Source organism: Megalops cyprinoides, chromosome 12, assembly GCF_013368585.1.
Source record: "Megalops cyprinoides isolate fMegCyp1 chromosome 12, fMegCyp1.pri, whole genome shotgun sequence".
Lineage (NCBI taxonomy): Eukaryota > Metazoa > Chordata > Actinopteri > Elopiformes > Megalopidae > Megalops > Megalops cyprinoides.
In genome coordinates, this window is record NC_050594.1 from 28,702,371 (window position 1) to 28,724,362 (window position 21,992).

The following is a 21,992-nucleotide window of genomic DNA, read 5'->3' on the forward strand; positions in this document are numbered from 1 at the left end:
AAAGGGCACTTCACACTCCTCTTCTCTGATCAGGCAAATTTGCACCGAGGCTGATGAGGACCATTCAAAGGAACAGGTGCCCCGAGAGGCTCTTCCATGTCAACACAGAGAGAGGCATACATATAGAGTGAACTGAGAGAGAGAGAGGATAAAGGAAGAGGGCGAGGGAAGAAAGGACAGATAAGGAACGAAGGAAAGAAGCAGAAAGAAGGAGAGAGGAAGAAACGTGGCAGCAGGGAGAGTGCAAGGAAGGAAAGAGGGAGTGAAGAGGCTATTTACACCCACCCCTCTTCCTGCGGTTTGAGCGGAGCCAGTACACCTCAGCGTTTGCCTGTGTGGGCGTGGGGGATGAGGGTTGGTGAGCCGGGCTAAATGTCAGAAGTCCATCCCACACACAGCCCCATCTGAGCTGTGTCTTAGAACTCTTGCTTGTCAATGAAGGCGGAGAGCAGATGCTTGGGTTTTGAATAGCTCTGATGGCCTTAAGCTCAGACTGTTACTGATCAGGAGCCCATTCAATCAGTAAATCAATGCTTCTTTATGTAAAGCAATATGCTGTTTCACATCCAGCCTTCATGAGGGCCAATGTGAACTGGTTCCCCATCAGTACCTCAAACACATTGCAAAATGATGTTACTTTTATGCCTCGCTGCATGGGGAAGCAGTAATGTGAACTGATGCCCGAACAGATACTGAAGATGGGGTGTGAGTTAAATGTAGTATATGAAATGCAGAAGAGATTTTCAGTACGATGTAGGAGACTTTATACCTAAGGTCACAGTTTCTTCCTAGGTGTTCCTTCCCACAGCTGTTGAGTGTTTCTGAAACATGGATCATTGGTTATGGGACTATTAATAGCAAAATCAATGTCTAGTCTTGAGATTGTTAGGTAGGTGGAGATTCATCCTCCAGCTCATTGCTCTTTATTGTGCTGCACTCAGCAAAGATAAAACACTTCCATTATTATTCCTAATATTACTAAACTAGTGACTCTGAATGGCACACTGAGAGATAGGATTACTTCACTGAGATCTCGTGCAGAAGGAACTTGACATTGTCTTGTTCTTGCTCCATGGGGTCGTGTCACCTTTGGGCTTTCTGTAATGGGCACCAGCATTTGACTATTCGAGTGGGGAAGGGAGCAGAGCTTGGCTTGCACCATATTGATATCAAAAATATTGGCTAAAACTGGCGCGATCAGATTGATAGAAAGAGAGAAAGAAAAAAATTTCCTGCAAGCATTTTGATCAACAAGATCCATCATAAAAACACAGCTATGGAGTAGTTTGTTCAAAATTGGGTTAAATGCTTGTAAGTCTCGATGTAAATGTTTTAAAGAACCACGTGTGATATTGCACACATTGTTGTGTGCAGCTGTCATTTTCCCGAGATGATCCCTGTAACATATTTCACAATGTTTTTAATACAAATGCTAGAAATAGCCTGTTTACAGACGTACACAAATTCATATAAATGGAAAGCATTCTTTTCTTAATTACTATCAAGGCTGTTTTCTGAACTGTTCAGTTCTTTTGTGAAGCTATGGATTGTAAGTGCAGTACTTGGCTATGTGCATATTTTGTTATTATAATTTGTGAAGTGTTGATAGAACATTAATATTCCTTCGTGGTGATGAAAGGGTTTGTAAAAACAGCCAGTATGACCAACATAAAGACCATTGCACAAAGGGGAACACTGCATAAAGGGGAACAGGTCTCAGCTCATCATTTTGCTTATTTGTAAAATAGTAGTAATACATTGTATTATGATGCTTGGCATACATGAACACAATTAAAACAGTAAAAGCAACAGCTATGGTAATGTGAAATAAATAAAAGATTGGGAAAAAAATTACTCAAGACAACCATGACAAAAAGAATTAAAGTATACAATATAAATACAGTTACATTAAAATAATAAATACATAAATACATACATAAATAATAAATACATACATAGGATTAGTACATGCATAGGATTAGATAAGTAATAAATACATACATAGGATTAATAATAAAGTTTGAGAGAAAATATTACTTTATCAGGTTTTTTCCCGAATGACCTCTCTGACTTAGAAACCCTCGCAAGCTATTCGATTGCATTAGTAGTGTCCGTGTGGACAAATCTTTCGAATGCTTGCGTGAAGTCATTTGAGCCAATTTCCATTTGTACCCTCTGGGTTTGTTGACAGAATTTATCTTGCAATAGCTTACATGGTATGCCCTATTAATTGCTTTTAATGTTTTAAATATTGTAGTCAAAGTAACAAGCTGGTGTTAGCTATGCTCAACAGCTGCTGACAGGTTGTGATGTCTGTAGTAATCTAATCCACCATCTGAGACCTTTATCCAAGAGTGCTTGGAGGAGGTGTGTGTGTGTGTGTGTGTGTGTGTGTGTGGAGGGGGGGGTGAGTCATCCCTCCCCAAACCTCCCACAGACACTTTCCCCCTCCTCCTCAAGGCTCCTCCTGTGCTGCCCCTTGAATTTTAATGCGCTCATATGAGTGCGCCTTGTCAAGTCTGCCCAGGCAGTTAATGATGCTCTCTCTCCCTCCCCAGGCCCCCGCGCCATCTGGAAATAGCGTTGCCTAGTAATTTCTCTGTGATGGCAAAATTATGTTATTTTTAAAACTAGTCCAAAAGCTTCATAAGTGGTTGAAAGACTGAGCTAGCATGTGCTGAGTGAAAGCATGTCCATTGGAGTCCCCGATGACAAGCCCGACATTTCCCTCCTATCGCTCACTGGGGTTGATACATACAGAAGCTAATGATGTTGTTGATAAGTGAAGTGACGACCATGGTAATGCAGCGCTAACACTGCTTTATCTAATACAACTGCTTGTATTAATTCTCCTTGAGATAATTAATTAAATAAAATATAGAAAAATATTAATCATTGATTTAATTTCAACTCTCTCCAAGGCTGTAAAAGTGTGTATGTTAAAAGTTCCTGTGTGTATGTTGTAACAATATCTTAGGGTATAGTGCTAGAAGTCGCTCTGAATAAGAGCAGCTGCTAAATGCATGTAATGTAATGTATACACCGCATTTGGGTTTGTTAATTGGTGTTTTCACACACTCACACAACACACAATTAGGTTACGGTAGCCATTTGCCTTTACAGCCATTTTCATACATTATTTTTAACCTGTGGGAAGCTGGATCATAATGATTGCTTCAGCATTTCCTTTATGGCTCAAATATAAAATGTTCCTGGTAACCACTGTTTGAAAGATGACCATAAAATGCACTTTATCAGATAAAAGAATAACTGTTGCTATAAGATAATGGGGCACTCACAGCAAAGCTAAGTTTCATCATCGTATAATTTATACTTTTATTTTTTTTTACATTCCTGTCTGTGATTGTCCATTGATTCAGAAGTTCTACCTCCATTGAAACATGTAGACCCATATAAATATTAGCTAACGCAAGAACGATTGCATACTTAGTTATTCATTAAGTATTACTTGTCTTGATATACAATGGTGCACATGATACTTTATTTTCTACTCACTTCATCTTTGTAAGACCATACATGGCAGTAAACCAATCAAGTCCTCTACAGCCTCTCAACTTAAATTACACATTCAAAAGACATGAAATGGTTTAGTTTATTTCAAAAAGGAGCAAAAGGAACAATTCAGGCAAATGAGATGCTTTGTCCACTGTCCATTATAGTCATACCAACATGGCATTTTAACACAGTTTCAGCTTGATGCCCTTGTGCTGTACTATTGTCTATTAATCACTTGTGTGTTTTGTTCTTGTTTCTCCAGTGATATGCAGTTCATTTATCTTGCCAGGTTGGCCATTTAAGTCAGTCTGGGTCCGAGGTCCAGGCAGACCAAAATGTTCCACTCCCTAGTGCTGATAAGGCTAATGAAGTAATGAAGTAAGTAATGAACTAATGAAGTACTGAAATACGCTAACCCCTCAATTTATAATGACTAAGAAACCAAAGAACCTGGGATGACAGTGCATATTAGCCCATATTATCACATGACAAATGGTGATGATTATATTCATTCCAAAAGGAAATCTACACCAAAAGGAAATGTTTTGCTGTCCGCAGTTGGCCCCCAGGCTGCTAGTTGAATAGACTGGTCTATGAGATAAATAGCTAAATATCAACATGAGCCAGCTGCACACGATTCATCAATCTGTTTCTCGTGTGCCGTCTAAATCCATTACACCCTAAACCTCACCACTGGGTCTAGACACAATCATTTGCCTAAAGGTCCCATTTCTTATAAAGTGTGCTTTGATTGCAGAATTCTGAGCTGTAGATGTGTGTTCACACCGCTGTCTGTGTGCAGTCTGCCCACAAGAAACGAGCTCAAAAAGTCTAAGATCCTTAGAACGACATGCCAGTCTTTGATGCCACTTCCATTTGTTTCCCATTGTAAGTGTTTTTAAGAGCAAGTAAGAAGGAAAGGTGAAGGTTATTCTTCAGGTGTGCATTCAATTCCCCGCTCAAGGCTTTTTTCAGTCTTTGACAGTGTTTGTGCTACAGTAATTGTGCTAAAATTGGCAACTCCTTCTGCTCTTATGTCCAGCCACTTTACAGCTTTTATTCAAGTGCAGCCACAGTAGGAGTCCTGTCAGTCAAAGCCACAGACTCAGAATGGATCACCAAAGTCACGTTGTATCACACAAGCAGACAACAGAGCTATTTATTTCAAAGCACTGAAGCCTCCCAACTTGTGATTTAAAATTCCATGCTGAACATCAAACAGAACAAAATGGAATAGCATCAGTACCTTTTATATTTTGGTGAAATGGGCTTACGTTGAACACAATATCCAAAGCAGTACTATATAACCAACAAAATCAGACATTAGCGTATTTTCAATTTAGCATTGTCAGTTCTGTTATCTCTGTCATTGTGGTATTCGAAAATCTCTCTGACAACCTCTACTACACGTCTGGCTAATCATGATCTGTTGACTGTATCTGAAACCTAGGAGTACCTAAAACCTGAAGCATTGATGAGTCACCAAAACCTACCATGCACCTACCATTCCTCCTCAAGTGATGTGGGGTTATTTCTGTGATCTGGAAAAGAACAGCTTTATGGGGGGTCAGCTGGGTAGGTGGGGAGCTCTATATCTGCCTCTGTTGAACTGCCTGTCTACTCAAAGGTCACTGAGACACAGGTCTCTCATCCCTCCTACTCCATGCAGTAACTTCGAAAACTGTCACACTCAAACTCTCTACCACACTACTGTCACGTGCATATTACCTGGCAACTGCCCGTCAGGCATATACAGTGCACATAAAATAAATCAATAATCAGTTGTACAATAAAGAACACACTTCTCAAATGCAAATGGTCATCACAATACCAGCCGCTCAAATGTTGAACCTATAACAACGTTTTTTGGCAACATTTCAACTTCACCCTTGAAAAGAGCACTTATAGAGGTTTTCAGTTTTAGACATTTTATAATTTACCCCCAGTGCACTGGGGAGTTCTGTTAATGGACTCCTCTAACCCATGTGTCTATGCACTCCATATGTAATCTAAATATTGGCAGTAATGTGTAGGATATTAGGGCATTTTCAGAAGCAGTCTTCTCCCAGTGTGCCTTGGAGATGTATTCACACCTTGGTTTATCCCCCATTGCTGTGCACTTTGTATACACATCATTTTTTATATAAATTCTCAGAGCAATCAGCGTTTTTTTCCAAATTGAAAGGCTGTACTGTACACCATTTATGTTGTATAATACATGTAACTTCTTAGTTTTCATTTCCTACAGAAGCCAAAAAAGGACCTGAAGCCATGGATTTTTCAGTGGAAGATTGGTTGACCTCAGCTATTTCACATCGACATCAGAGGTGGTTAAGCTGAGAAATAACTATTATCAAAATTGAACCATATTTATAGTTCTGCTATTTTTAAGCTGTCATATAATACTATATGAAATGGACTTATCGAAGGTCAGTGGGCTATATCTCAAAGACAAAAATTACCACTGGTTCCTTTTTCACCATCTCTCTTTTCAATTCATAGATAAATTGTAAATCTGGTTTAATTTCCCTGTCCTGTTACCCCTGCAACCCCCCACTCCTCATCCCACACACACACACACACACATACACACACACACACACACTCAAACACACATACACTCACAAAACCCCTGGCCCCAATCCCCCAAGGTCCGCCATTAATTACTTTCCAGTTGCATCACCCACCATCATTTTCCTTAAAAACAATTAAGCATTGCCTTAAGGGATTCACAAACAGCTTTTGCTATACTGTAGATGCCACAACCACACAGTGATTTTTGCCCTTCCCTGCTGCCTCTGAACAAACACATCTGGACATCAGGCAGTTAATGCTGCAAGTGAGGGAGAACAGAAGGAAGCTCAAAACAGGAGAGCTCAAGCATGCGCTGTGTAAATGTCAGTTCTGCATGCCTTGTAGTTCTGCCACAAGGACACAGTCAGATGGAACACTTCTAATGGTTTCTCCTTTAAAGGCAAGTTGATAGCCTTGAGCAGAAGAGAATAGAAAGGATTCGAGATGGCATTGAGAGTAACTAGTTAACTGATTTCCCTTCCCTTCAGAGTTCCTTTCAAGTATTGTTTTTAATGCATACTGCAAAGGTAGTGGCACAAAAAGGCTTTGGTATGCACTGTAGATCCCATTCTCTGACTTAAATAGGAGAGGATATTTTCAATGGTTTAGTATCTCAGTGTGATTGTTTGAAACTCATGCATAAATTTACACAGAGGACAGATTTTTTTCTCATCAAAGAATTTCTACTAAATTCCATTTCTTATCTTGCTTCATATATTTTTCACCTGAGGCTCTGCAAGTTTGAGTTATGCTGTAAATTTGTGAGGTCCCCCTATTTTGACAGGTGATTTTTTTCATACTCACCTGGTGTGGAATCAAAATGTTCTAGAATAATTGGGTTCATCCATGAAACAAGACTGGGGTGTTCATGTTTAATCCTAAAATTCTTCTAGTCAGATGGATACATACACACACACACTTAAAAAATAGGCAAAATATTCTGGTCATCAGTTCTCACTGAGACTCCTCCAAAGTCTGATTTGCATGCTGCTGTGGGAGTTTTTTTTTTTTTCATTAATAGGAGCTGAGCTCCCTTTAGCTCCCACATAACTCAAACCCTATCTCCTCCTTTCTCCATCTCTTCCCTCAGCAGTGGAAACTAGTTAGCTGTAGCGTGTGGCCCCCCTGTTGATCTCTCAGAGGGTTTTATATTAAGCGGTGGCTTTTTTCTGTCACTCTGTCCATCTTCTTCTTGATTCTTAGTGTCTTGCTGTGGCACTTTCCCTCTGGGTTCAATCAAACCACTGCAGTCAAAACACTTGCCAAATCAGAGAGCAGGGGCTTCAGCTCTGAGAGCTTGCAGAGGCAATTATCATGACATTGCTGACCTTCTCACACTGGCTAAGCTAGATTTTTGACCTGACTCACTGTCCATATTTGTCCCCAGTCTTGGAAAATGGTTAGGGGGTCATCCAACGCAGTGAAACCATTGAGTGTCAAATCATCATTAGATTCAAGCGACATCTGAAAGGATTCCATAACATACTGTAGATAGTTTCTTTTTGGCTTGCTCCAACTCCTCTTTCTTGTCCGATAGAATGTGTTCAAAGTTTAACATCAGCAGGTTGAGCTCAAGTTACTCGCAAAGGATCTAGCTCTCCTCAGTCTAGACAAGCTTCCTCCTCTATTATAATTTCATCTTCTAATCAAAAGAAGTTAATAATACAATTCCTTGCTCAGTCTGCATATAGAGTATTGTGTCCAATTGTAGGCACCACACTATTATAGGACAAATGATCTCTCAGAAAAATTACAAAGAGCAGAAAGATTCTGGTTCTGGGTATCAAACAATCCAATTATGAAGATATACCTAAGACACTTCATATCTTTAGCCTAAGTAAAAAGAGAACTTGATTTATATTTCTTCATTTTGAAGGTGATTATTAAAATGGAATAAAGAGGCTGTTTTGATTTTAGATCTGTAAATAAAACAAGAGGAAATTGATATTATTATTGAATATGTAAAACTAAATTTGACACTGACACCTGAAGGTATTTTCTCATACAGGGAACATTTACTGCATAACAACAGCCAGACTCACAGTGGGCACAGAGTTCAAAATCTGGCTTGACACAATGCTAGATAGACTATGAGTAAAATGATAAGCCCAGATGAGCTAAATGACCTGTTCCTGTTATCAAACTCTTTATTAAACTAAAATTTATATTCTGTTAGTCTCTTCTTCCAGCTGTTTTTGGTTTCTCTCCAGCTTCAGGTTTTCATTGTGTCATCCCTATTCATACTGTTGGTACATTTCTCCTGAGAGGGAGCTGTGGCCTCACATTGGAGGTTGGCTTCTTCTACGTTCTGTATTACTGAGGGTGACATGGTGTCTTTTTGATTGATTTTTGATGGTCTCTAGCTTCTAGAAGAGGGCTGACCATCACCTCTCCATTTTGGAACAAGCTACATACTGAACCTCCACCTGTCTACTGCCAGATTCAGCTCTCTTTCAAAAGATTAGCCCTCATTTTTGCAGGATTGTTACATTTTGCAGAGCTGCTTCTCAACTGGACAAAGGCTATTGAGAAGTGTATGATAAATTCCAGTCATTGAATCAGGCAGCTGAACTTTCCTATTCTCTAACCAGCCACCAATATTGTAATGCACAGTCCTTGGAAGGACATAACCGACAAGTTTCACAGAGTGTGGCCTCTGAGCCATTTCCAATTTCCCCAAGTGGTTGTCATATTGTTCACTTTGAACATTTAGTCAGATGCTTTTGGAAACATGCCCTCTTCTTCCAGAATGGACATAATCCCAAGGGGCTTTTCAATCAGTTCAACGAAAACATGTAAGCGTATGCCAAAATCAATAAATTCCCAGTTATTGTCTTCTTTACACTGCTCTTGATGTAGCACAAGCATGCAGTCATTGAAAAAACTATTGTTTATCACTGGTGAAACTGAAATAGCTGCTGGAAAATACAATATATTGATGCTGCTCCATCACATGTACATATTTGTGACATGCTGTGGCTCTTGAAAAATGCTTTTTTCCATCCTTGAACTGTGGGTGACACAGTCCTTTCATTAGGTCTGCTGAATTCTGTCCCTTCAGCTTACATAACTTCTCAGCAGAATGACTGCTATCAATCTTCCTTTTTAAATGTTGCCATGGCTCATAATTGTGCCTGTCAGGTGGTAAATGGAAATATTCTCCATAGCAGTAAAACCCATAAATACATATCTATTCTTCTTGCTAATGCCAGGTTTACATAACATAAATTATACTTCGGCACGGTGACAAGCAAACATTAGGAAAGCAAAAATCACCGCTAAAAATGTGAGATTATCAGGTCTGGCTGTAAAAGAGCAACACACAGTTCAAATGTGAGACACAGTCAATGCGTGAGACTTCCAGTGTCAACAAAGGTTCTGTCTGTGCCAACCAATTCTTAGAAAAAGTAATATGCCACAAATTGAATATGCATGAATTTACAAAAGAAAGGAACAAAAACATGATGATTTCCCACTCTCTACGCAGGATATATGCAGAAGACTTGATACTCTAATTTCTCCTTGTGTGGGAGGTTCTCTTGCTACTACCCACAGAACCGATGCTGGCAAACTACTGAATTGATGTTTTGGTGTTAAAGGTCTTCCTGGTCTTGAATTCTTCAGCAATGAGCAGCATTTTACTGACCAAAAAGCATGTATCAATAGGTATCATCAACTAGAAAACCAGAGGTGACAGGCATGCAGATGAGTGTGTTTTTGATGGTAAATTTTGTTTCTACAAAATGCAATTCAATGGCAAATACCATTCCGAACAATTATTGTAATGAGTTTAGTAACTTGCGGTCTTCAAACATAATGCACAACATGCAAAATAGACTGAACTGAAGGTTAAACTTCAGCCAGCAATTTTGTAATTAGTTATCGGAAGAGCATAAACCCCAACCTTAAATGACCTTTAAAAGGTCAATGGTCATGACAGACAATTTAATTTCAACATTGTTTAATTGGATTTGTTTTGTCAAGCACAATTTATGAAATGGATTTAGATTTTTTGGTTTAATAAGATAAAATCAATGTAAGCAATGTACAATCACTGAAAACAATTTAAAGAGATTTGCCAGAAAATACAGGGATTGATATCCTGGTTGAAGCATTAAGACAATTTATTTAAAACTCACGGAGTGGTTTTTTGTTTTTTTCAGAAAAAGTACTTTCAGTTTATAAATTACTTTATCATTATCGAATAATAGCAATGACGAAAAGAGCATTATCACATTTTCCAAAAATATTGCAAGACATTTATGAATCTAGTTATTATCTCATGAACCAACCCTGAACAATTACTAAAATGTGTACAAGCATGATCTGAGGTGCTCACAGGCAACAGATGAATACTTCATATTTCATGACACCCTGACATTATTAGCTTATCTGTTAACATAAAAATAGAAAAGATATGAGCAGGAGCTTCTGTAAAGAGCACAGGCAATCACTTGAAGGGTTTAAATGACATGTATGTCTTAAATTGGTACTTGTCCATTACTTTATGCTGAGCTATTGTTTGACTGCTGTATATAACCTGATCTGCTTTAGACGTCTGGGGACATTACGGCAAGGTTGGTCCTGGAAAACATGGTTCTCAGTGGGCACAAGATGTACACACAGGTGGTATTTTTAGGTCCTGTTCAGCACACCGTTTTGTTTCCCGATCCAGCTAAAAATGTCCTCATTGGCAGGTTCCTCTGAGGATGCAATTACACGCAGCGCTATTACTCCAGATACTCTCGAGCATGGCTTCCTTCTCGCCAGTGTAGCCATGAAAAAAAAAATGCATTTGTTATCCAATTGTCCAATTTATTGAGCTGTCACTTGCAAGCGCAGGGAGCAGGCCGCAAATAGAGGATGTCAGAGGGGAAGATGGAGTGGAGCCTTTCTTGGCCCATCTCTGTCTCTTGGTGCATCACAAGCACACGGTAGGAATCTCAATCAGACCAGAGCTGATAAATCAAGGATTTGGCACAAGCAGACAAATTTCAAAGATGGTCACAAAAAGAACAACTAGATGTTGTTTTGTTTATTTCTGTATTATAATTATATATATTTTTTACAGATTTGTAGAGAGCACGCCTCTGTTATTCTAACCTGTTGCAAAACCTACAAACACCTTGGAGTTACGGTACAATAAAAAGTAACTACAGTGTCTAACAGTAGGTCTTCCATAAATAGTGCCAAGGGATTAAGTTTGCACAGAAGCTGACACTGATGCTGAATTCACATTCACATTTTTAATAATGTGTGGGTAGTATGGCAATATTAAACTGCAGTGCTTCCAGGCACAGTAGGTTTGATTCTGATTAAAATAAAGAAATTGGTAGCTGCATATTTACAAATTATAGAAGAAGATGAAAAAACAATGCTGTTCAGTGAAATATAATTGAATGCCACCCATAAAATAAACAAAAGGCCTATAGAATATGTTATTACTTATAAGATGAAAGCAGCTGCTGTTAGGAGGGATTAATGTGTTTGAACTGAAAACAATGAATACAATTGTATTTGTAACATTTGCCAATAACTGGAAGCTTATGAAATGCATGTGAATCTTAAAGAACATTTAAAATTTAATTGCATCTCTCCTGATCCTTGCAGCATTATTTAAATATTTGCTGTGATGTCATACATTTTGCTCACAAACATTGTATTTGTATTGAACGCTTCACATTACAGTTCTAACAAGATTAATAATCTAATAGCATGTTGTAATCAGGTTCTATCCTGATAATCCAATGTTGGTAGGTTACCAAAACCAAATTCATTCTCCTGGACTGAGACACTTCCTGTCTTATACCATTACCAGTCAGATTCCAGAGTGACTCATTCATGGATTGACATATCGATCCTCCCACAGTACTCCTGTTTGCCCGGCTGTGGGCTTAGTAGGCTTAGTACAGAGGCATGTCCAGCGTACTCTCACAAGATAACACAGAGGCAAAACATTTGGCACACTTGTTCCAGTGCACAGCATCTCTCATCAATTTTCTCATCAGATGTATGTTTCATTGACATTTCACTTAAAATGTGGCTTTGTGTGTGAAATTCTCACTTATTTTAATTCTTCAATTTTCCTGCGTGAAATTTCCTGTGCGTAAGCATTTGCATGAAGTATCTACATGATAAAAGAGGGTGAAATGTTTCCCTTTCCCAGCCGTGGGTGTGATGATGAAACATATCTGTTGTTATTCAGTAAACCTGAAGCTTGAGGTCTAGCAGGTCCAAAGAGAGTATCATGTTCCTGAGACCTATAAAGCCACAGACACAGGAGAGGCTGTTACTAAGGGTTTGGCTGTGACAGTTTGAGGTCAACAAGACAAAACCTGATTAATGCATAAAGTAGGTGAGATAAATGTAAACCTTGAACCTGTTCAGTTAGGATTGCTAGAATATGCAAGCCAGAGGGCACAACGATACTCTGGACATGTTCACTTGGGAGCATAAATGTAGTTTTATATATGAGCCAGCACCCATCTGCACAAACCTAGCCATGTCACTCTGTTCCTGTGTTCAGAGCTAAAGCATAACTCATAATAAGAACATGGGTTATATGACCATGTATAATGGCCAGCGGGCTTTGATCTGCAGCAAGCTGTAGCTATGTATAACAGCAATGTACTGGCATTTACTCAACATGTTTAAGAGTAAGTGCGCGTGCTACATATTTGACATAATCCAATATTAGAAACACTACAGACTGAATGTTGAATGTTCACACAGTAAGACAGATATGGCACAAGTACGTTCACCACTTTATCAAAACATCAAATGATAAGGGTATCTTTTCTCAGACATTTCAATGCCGATTTCCGACATCAGTTCTACCCCTGAGGGATACTTTTTCCAAACAATCATTTCCCTCTACATTACAAGGGCACTGGTAACAAACAAGCACAAAAGAAAATTTATACAGTGTCACAGAGAATTGTATAAGTATACTTATAGATACAAATACATAATGTGTATTGTGAAGCCACACAGGGTCCAGTAGCAATTACCAAACCAGTGGTATTCAGTCTCATCACAACTTAGGCCTAATAAATATCTGCAAAGCTTCTTCTTCTTTATCTTTTTTTTTCCCTGACTTTCACTTAAAATGAAGCTCTTCGGGTTTCTAAGATTCACAATGGGCTCTAATTTTTGGCTGTCTGAAATCCTTTGGTGGGAAAGACTGACATTAGACATCCCAAAGTGTGGAGGGGAATCACAGCCTGGTAATTAGCAGCCGGTTATGATGTGATTACTGGCAGTGGTAATTAGCAGGCTGGACAGGGGGCAGCAGTTAAAGGGGCTCCTTTATGGCTAAGAAGCCTCTCTGGAGACAGTGCAGAGGCAGCTGGGTGTCACTGTAATGGACAGATCCTGACAGACTGCTGCGCTCTCAATAACAGCCCTCTCGTCCGACCCACGGGCACACGCACACGCAAAACACAGTGAAGCTGACAGAGGGGCTGCACCCGGGTCAGTCATTTCATCAGTCTTGCTCTCCTCAGAAGCTCTGATTGTGTCCAAGCGTTGGCCTCTTCCAGCCCGACATTCTTCCTAACACACAAGGGGGACTGGGGTCAGTAAAATGGTCAAAACCTCCAGGTTGTTTTTGTAGGCAACTCCTGACATTATCATTTGACTCACAGTTCTAGCCAGTGTCTAGAGCCATATTGTATTGCGGAAATAAAGATTTAAAACAAGGATTTTGTGGCTATTTCATGGCTTTGGCCCCAAATGATATTCCCAGTTCTAAACCCTACCCTAATTTCACAACCTAATGTGCAAAATGGGAGCAGAGTACAATGGAGTGTGTCTGGACCCCTGTCTTTTACTTCTCAGGTGTAAGTGAAGAGGTTTGGGGACAGTCATCCAATAGAAGTCACATTCCTCCGATCCCCCAGTCTGAACCCATCTGTAGTGGCACACGGACCGGCTCCGTGATGATGCACCAGCTGCTCCAACTCCCTGGGATGACAGAGTGTGAAACTGCTGCTGAACCCAAGCTGTCGTGTCCTTGTATCTCATCGGCGGACGTTACAGGGCTGATAAGGAGATTTAAAGGGCAAACGCAATTGGAGACGCACTGTGTACAGACCGATCAGTCAAGCTGCCGGCGTGAAGTCCCATCATGTCACTCTCGAGAGTGATGAGAGGGCTGCTGTTCCTTGTGTGTTATGTAACAATGGAAAAGCACTGGGAGATGGCCAGTGGCGTCCCAGGAGCACGTTAATCGAAAGCTGCTCCATATCTATTTGCCACAAAACGTTCCCTGAACACAAAGGCGGCACAACAAGCAGGGAAGCAGAAGTGTTACTACGATGGAAAAATTTCTAAAGGTGTGACACAATGTTGTCCTCTGTCCTGCATGTACTCTCAGAACCCATGTGTCCAGAGTGAGGTGGTAATTAATTCCTCTGAAAAGTGCTCTTCGTGGCCTTCCCCGTGCCTCCTACCACACAAGGAACGTGCCATGGGAATAGTAGAACAAAGGGAAAAAAGGAAGACCCACGTGCCTGAATCAGGTAGACTGTCTAATTACCATCTAATGTTCTGAGGGCTTTGTGAGGTGATGCACATCACTGTTAATTTTCTTATTCTAGCTAATTTTTACCTTAATGCACGTATGTACTTTAGCACAGTTGATTGCTTTCAAGTTCAAGATGCTCAGGAAGTGAGGTTGGCGGGTTCAGTCTGTAGTTGCCGGGGACAGCGTCACCTTTGAAGACTGAAATCAGAATCTGCAGGTGCGCCTTCCCTTGACAACGCATCCAGTCATTAAATACCATTGATCGCACATTAGCTTTACATTAACCTAATTCCTAATCAGCCATTCCGAGATGCTGCCTTTGGGTGAAACCAGGAAGGAGTATGTATTTATAGTGCTGTCCATGTGTTTCTGCATACATATGCTCAATTAGTGGTATCCACAGTCTTTCCCATTCACTCAGATACGCACACCCACTACGTGAACTGTGTTCATAAGGATTTAAATGCAGTAAATGTGCATGTGCCAAGTCTGTGGGAAAATTAAAGAAGTAGACTTGCAAGTTCAACCCACATAAATTCCTTAATTCATCTGTAAATGAATAGGAAGAACTTCGAGTTCAGAATTGTCCCTGGAACATCCATCTTGTCCTTACCCATCAGCCCTTTTATAGCTATATATATGTGTGCGTATATATATACATATATATATGTGTGTGTGTGTGTATAATACACACACACACATCATCATCACACTTTCAAATTCATTCAGATGCAATTTTATGGACTAATAAATAAATGCCAATGCTTTTATTTGGTTTCTCTTGATCAGTGGTCATACTCTAATTGATCTCATAGTACCTTGTAATCTGAAACTGGAAGAGCACATTGAACAATTACACTTTTACGCTAATTTTACACAATTACGCTAATTGTATTCCAGGCACTTGCATCAGCAGATGTATAAGTAATCTCGTGGTGGATCATGGTGTCCAACTTAGGCTCCAAAGCAGTGCTGTAAGGTACCGCAGAATAAAAGCGGTCCTCCAGCACTGCCAAAGGCGACCGAGCCAACACAATAACTCAACCAGAGCCAGCAGACAGTCTGCAAGAACTCAGTGGAGCTTGCTGGAGTCTATTTCTGGAGAAACGAGGGTCTGAAATAGCAGCCAAGGGCTGCGAGCACTCTGCTGGAATACCAGATAAGGACAGCGGTGGTGCGCCGCAGTCCTGCTCCAGTCTTATCTCAAAGGTGCCCTTTTACATTTGTCTTACTTCCTGTGCCTGGTGTAGAAGTTACATCTCTGAAGCCAGTGTTACTGAGCCCCGTAGCCATCCATGTGGTTTCACATATCAAATGATTTGATGAATATGTAAAGCTGGATAAATGAATCAGATTTAATTTAACATGCTGGGGTAAAGTAATTAGGTTCGCTACCTGAGAGTAATCTACCGAATATTATTGACCTGATTATAATATCATAACTATTCAGGGAAACAGAGGTTGCATCATAAACACACCATCCTCAGTTTGCATGGCGCATTCATTGGGGTAATTAGGGTTGGAGCAGAGAGCAAAAACACAGGCTATCCTGGGACAGAAGATTAATTAACTGCTTTCAAACGCCAGTTGTGGGGAGCTCTGTGACAGACCTCATTACATTACACAATTATCTGATCTTTTCTGGGAAAAGAAAACCAAATATGAAAAACATCTAGGTTTTCATAACCTGAGTTATCACATCTAACTGATTAGGAAGACATCTCAGGGAAGTTGTGACACTAATGTAACTATATTTAGAGCTAGCAGAGGGACAAGTACTCTCTACATACTGATCTGTAAGTCCCTGTTCAAGACTTATGACTTGAAGTACCAGGATGTAATGGTAGTATAAGAATGGCAACAGTTTGATTGATTGAGAAAGCATTACATATGTGTTCATAGTCGACATGTTTCTCCTCTGAACTTAGCAACCTGTGGAATACTTAATATTCCGGAAAGACATATTTCCACATTTCACTTTAGGTCTACATGTGATTGGTTGATTACTCATGACTGATCACTATCCACTTGAGTGCATTTTTGCATAAGCAGTACATCATCTCATTATTTAGAGAAGTTGACGCAAGGGATGAGGTTATTTTATCAAAAATCAAGAACAAAAAAGGGAAAGTAACCAATGTGTCCCTAATATGAAGAGAACACCTGTGACATCAGTACGTTGGAGGCTGCAAGATATTGCCCTATTGCTATTCATTTTGGATTTTCAGGGCCAGTTTGTAAGCTGACGAGACCCCACAGACGTAATGATATACTACAGCATAATCGTGAGATTAGTCACAATATCTTGCCATGATGGAGGAATCATCATTCTCTGCTTGTGATTATCTTCCCACAACTGCAACAGTGATAACTTTCCTGTGATTCATTGTGTATCACATCTGAACTGAGATTTGAAAAGAGGGTGTGCAAATTTTAAGAAATACCATCATTTTTTAATATTATGATTCTGACTGCTACGTAATGGCTTCAAACGTCACAAACTGAGTTGCTGCGTCACTATATTTTGTCCCACCCCCTCATGTGACTATTTTTGTAATTAAACAAAACCAATTGCTGTAAAACAACTAATACAAACACTAATTCATTTTATTGTGTGAATTTTCCCTGTGGGTGTCGTGCGGAGGTAAACCTGATGCAGTAAATGTAGATCTCTCATAAGAGAGTGGTGAACCTCGTGCTAGGCTAGGCTCTCTGGAACCGGATGGTGAGCGGTAATTAAGATGGGACCCTGCGGCTGTTTTTCTCACCTGCACTGTGGGACTTGATTTGTGTCCCTCATCCCGCTTGCTGTGTTTTATATTAACAATTAAAATCGGACTATGATACTAAGGACACAGCGGGAAACAGTAAGGACAAGTTGTCTTTTGGATTTTAGATATAAATAAAGTGCATTTACCACTTAAGTCATTGTTTGACTTAGCCATATATTTGCAAGACAACGGAGTGTTAGTTACTACAGGTTAATTTCCTGTACATGAAAACATTGGACATTGAAGCACTGTTGCAGGCCATTATCTGAAAATAAATTAAATGGCAGACCAATTTCATGTACAAAGACTTACAAATACTGGAAACCATTTGTAATGTGTTTGTTAAATGAAACAGAATAATTAAGAAATAACTATCGCAACAAAAGAACTATCCACACTCTAAAACATATGCCACACTTCTGCTGCAATTGGACACAAGTGTGTTCTGTACATTTTTGTACTTTATGAAGACGTGTATTCTAATAATGTATGTATAAACAGCCACTGAGTTTTTAATAGATTAAGAAAAATCACCCCGTGTAAAATGCAAGCGGCATCAGGTATGGGAACTATAATCACTCAATGAGAGTCCTTGTGGCTGAATTAGAGAGATCAAAGCGATCTGTGGCACCAAGTGCACCAGGTGCCCCCTGAACAGGGAGTAGCAAGCTAATGAATGTCTGGCCCCATAACAAGGTGTTACAGTGCTGAGGCACAACCTGCCCGACTGTCATTTAGCACCTGAGGGGTGTTCTGCTGCAAGGAGTTCAGATAATGAAGACCTACAGAGGTGGTCAATTAAGAGCCTCCTTGAAATCTGCCTCTTTTCCATGACCTAAAGAATGTTTGTTTTGTCTGTTATGTAACAATTACATCATTGAATTATTTGGTTAGTAATGTAAGTGCATAAATTTACACAAGGTGTGACTGCACTTTGGCATTTACTGAGTAATCAGAGCTACAATATACAACTATTAAACCTCACACTGAAAGGTTCAAAGTGGCTATTTCAGCCATTTAAAAGCCCCAGATTCATTAGCACATTGTGCAACACAAAGGTATCCTTGGAAACAGGGACTCATTTAAGTGTCTCTTTTGCATCTGGTGTTTACTACTTTTACCAGCGGACATGAACAACACAGACCATGTTTTTCTCCTTCTGTAATTATTCAGTTACAAACAGCATGTATTCCCTCCTGGCAGAGAGGTGGAGAGGTAATTCTGAATGGGTGCTGCAGCAGCATCATGGTCCTCAGATGGCTGTTTCCCTGGCAACGCAAGGAGGGTGTGGAGAGTCGATGGAGGTATAAAAAGCTGAGTGCCTCTTCTCCGAGTCTCATTCAGAGCTTGATACGCTCTCTCCCTGCAAGGAAGCTAAGGAAACTCCACTCACTAGTTCAGCGCAGACAACAACAGCAAGGCTTCACCGTGTGCAGTTGCAGTCATGCTCCGACCAAAGGATCTGTGCCAGGGCTCAGGCACCAAGACCTTCCTAGATGCCATGCAAAGTGGCAAGGTGCACCTGGCCCGGTTCGTCCTGGATGCCTTGGACGGGCGCATCATCAATTCCAAGACGGAGAACAGCCGCACCCCTTTAATGTTTGCCGTGTGCCTGCCGGACCCCGGTGCCCGGGTGAAGTTCACCAGGCTACTGCTGGAGAAAGGGGCGGACGTCAACTGCCAGGACGAGCACGGGCGCACTGCCTTGAGCCTCGCCTGCGAGCTGGGGCACCTTGAGGCCGTCAAGCTCCTGGTGCAGTTTAACGCCGACCCCGAGGTCACCGACGTCTGGGGCAACAGTGCCCTGATGTATGCTGCCTACGCTGGCCACAGCCAGGTCCTTGAGTTCCTGGTCCGGGCGTTTAAGAGGCTGGGTCTGCGGCTAGACCACACCAACCAAGCTGGCCACTCCGCCATCCAGGTCGCCGACTTCTACGGCCACAACCAGTGCGTCAAGGCCTTGAACATTCCCGGGAAGAGGTGCGTGGGTCCCGACAGCCCCCTCGGGGATGTGCTCCATGGGAAGGAGCTGGGGGGAGAGAGGAGACGGCCCAACAGGCTGCCCAAGCAGGTCCTGGAGAAGTTCACCCAGCAGTTCCAGAGCAAGTGTGACGACCACCTGCCCGTGGTGTTCCAGCGGCAGCTGAGGGTTGGGGAGGGGAACGGTCTACGGAGGCGCCTCAAAGGTCAGCAACAGTCCCCAGACAGGAAGGGCCAGCAACAACCCTTCCCCAATCATCTGCAGAGGCTCAGTGGCAAAGACAGCCAGGATGCTGTTTTCACAGCCAGACAGATACAGAACTGCAAGCTGAGGGACATGAGAGGGGTGAAGACGTTGGACCAGAATCCACAGGTATGCCAGGAAGAGACGAACACAGCAAGGGTAATTATACCAGAGACACCAGAGAAGGGTCCAGTGTGGGGTAAAGCAAAGTCATTCAACCTTGACCTCCTGACATGCAGAAAACAGTCATACCAGGGTGATTCATCTGAAACCAGTCATTCCACTGTTAAAATAAAGAGAGGGTCCTTGCAGGATGAGCAAACTCTGCTGACAAAGTTTCCGTGTCAAGAAAATGATGCTGAAAAATCTGTCACGGCACCCAAAGCTCTTTTAAGCGGCAAGAAATCTCTAGAGTCGACGGAGGAAAAGCCAAGTCCATACTGCAAAGAAAATGAGAGTTGTGCTGTACTGGGGAAGAGGGAGTTTAAGAAGCGCACTAGTCTCCCCCAACACGGGCGACAGGACAAACTCCTCTTCCACAGAGAAGAAATCGCACCTGAGAGGATTCAGGTGCATCCACCCGGATTCACCGGACTGGGGACGCGATTACTGCGGCGATTCACTGCCCCTGAATTTATGAAACTGGTGATGGACTTTCCCTCCGGCTCTGAACACGGCAGAGGAAAGATTTCCCGTTCAGAGACATTCCCTCTCTCACATACGCATCAAAAAGTTAACAGCCAGCCCAGTGTTGACAGCATCAGTGGGGTGAACTGTGAATTTGAGAGCAGTTGTGGCCGTCGTGTTACGCTCAGTTAAGGAGAAAAACACTTGAGTTTTATTCGGAAAGTTACGGGAGTAATCGTTTTAGCATTGTTAAACATTTCAGAATGTACTTAAAGCAGTATGCTAAATCTATTTAATCGCTGTCTTAAATTTGCACATATACGTAAAAAACTAAATATTATCTTTTCCTTTCTGTTTAATGATCCCAATTGTATCTAGCTCTTACCTTACTGCCTAAATATTCCTAAATGTTGCAATATTCATATTTAATGAAACGCTGAAATGTAGTTTTGTCATAAATCTTATTATGCCATTTGCACTTTATCTGATGTATGAAATCAACATGCATTATCAACTTCATGTGGACTGTGATTGAATTTACTGATGCAGCCGCACCTTCTTTGCTAAATTGCTGTATTCCTGTTAAAGAAAACCCATTAAAATTGCATATAAGCACATTGGCTCTGGTCTGTTTTTGCTTTTGCAAAAATCCGTTGATACTGCTCCTGCAAAGTTTTTAAAATGCAAAAGAAAACCGACATGAAAACAGTTCGAAATGCCTGCGATTGAAATGCAATTTCACCTTGTCTTATTTTTGTGATTGAAAGAGTTGTTGATTCGGTGCATAAATCCAGTGTCCGACCACATCACACGATTTAAAATGCATCTTAATTCTGTTTCTGATCTCTTTGTGTTTGTCATCGTAATTCTAACCCAGTCTTAAATAACGTATTGACTACTCATTAGGAAATCCATTAATCGTTTTGACTTTCAATAACCTATGATGGATACGCCGCAGCAAAAATAAGAGATATTGTATGGCATTGTGTATTAATCAGTAAGTAGTTCTCTAAAAAAAGGATGTATTTCTGAACGAAGTAGTATGAATTCATGTGTGCACGTGTGTGTTTACTTTCTAGCGACTAAAGAGAATTAAGATTGTATCCATGTTATTATCAGCGAAACAAACAAGTCGACTGCAGAAGGCTCGGTATGTATTATTTATTGATTCTATAAAATTAAAGGACGTATTGTTTCTATTCCATGAAACACCTAGTGGTACAAACACAACAATATTGTAGCCCCGTAAGAATACAAAGACAGTGTACATAGTATACTCAGCTGGTGGAGGTCCTTTAGCATCACATGCTAAGCCTGTGTGCTTTACCTATGCAAACGCAAATAAATGCTAAAATAAAATGCAGTCATACATATTTTCAGTAGGGATACACTCATCCTTAAAGAAGATTCAAATAAGGGTCATAGTCCAGGCAAGGGGGTGTTGGGGAACTAGCAATAACAGTTGCATCCCAAGCATAAACGCACATTAAAATGCATTAGAAGGAGGTCTGTGATATTTATTTTACAATAAAACTATAATGATCCTGCAATTTCCAGCTTCTAATTTCTCTATATGTGCATAATTTGCCTCTCACTTAAAGCTGAAGTGAGGTTTAACATAAACTTTTGAGGCTCATACAGTAGGTCACATTTTGACAATGTCACATCTTACAAACATTTATCAACACCCTTCAGAAAGAGTGCAGGTGGATTCATTTCTGTACAAGTCAGCAAAATAAATATGAAAATAAAC

General features: G+C 40.7%; 1 protein-coding gene across 1 annotated transcript; it reads left to right on the forward strand.

Moving 5' to 3' along the window:
• The first annotated feature begins 18,746 nt into the window (after window positions 1-18,746).
• On the forward strand, window positions 18,747-20,431 carry LOC118786956. Its single transcript, XM_036542315.1, has one exon. It carries the CDS (start codon window positions 18,833-18,835, stop codon window positions 20,429-20,431), a length of 1,599 nt encoding a protein of 532 aa, XP_036398208.1. The 5' UTR covers window positions 18,747-18,832.
• The last annotated feature ends 1,561 nt before the right edge of the window (window positions 20,432-21,992 follow it).

Bases quoted from the DNA above. Each gene is read 5' to 3' on its own strand.
- LOC118786956 (XM_036542315.1), top strand. From the start codon at position 18,833: ATGCTCCGACCAAAGGATCTGTGCCAGGGCTCAGGCACCAAGACCTTC.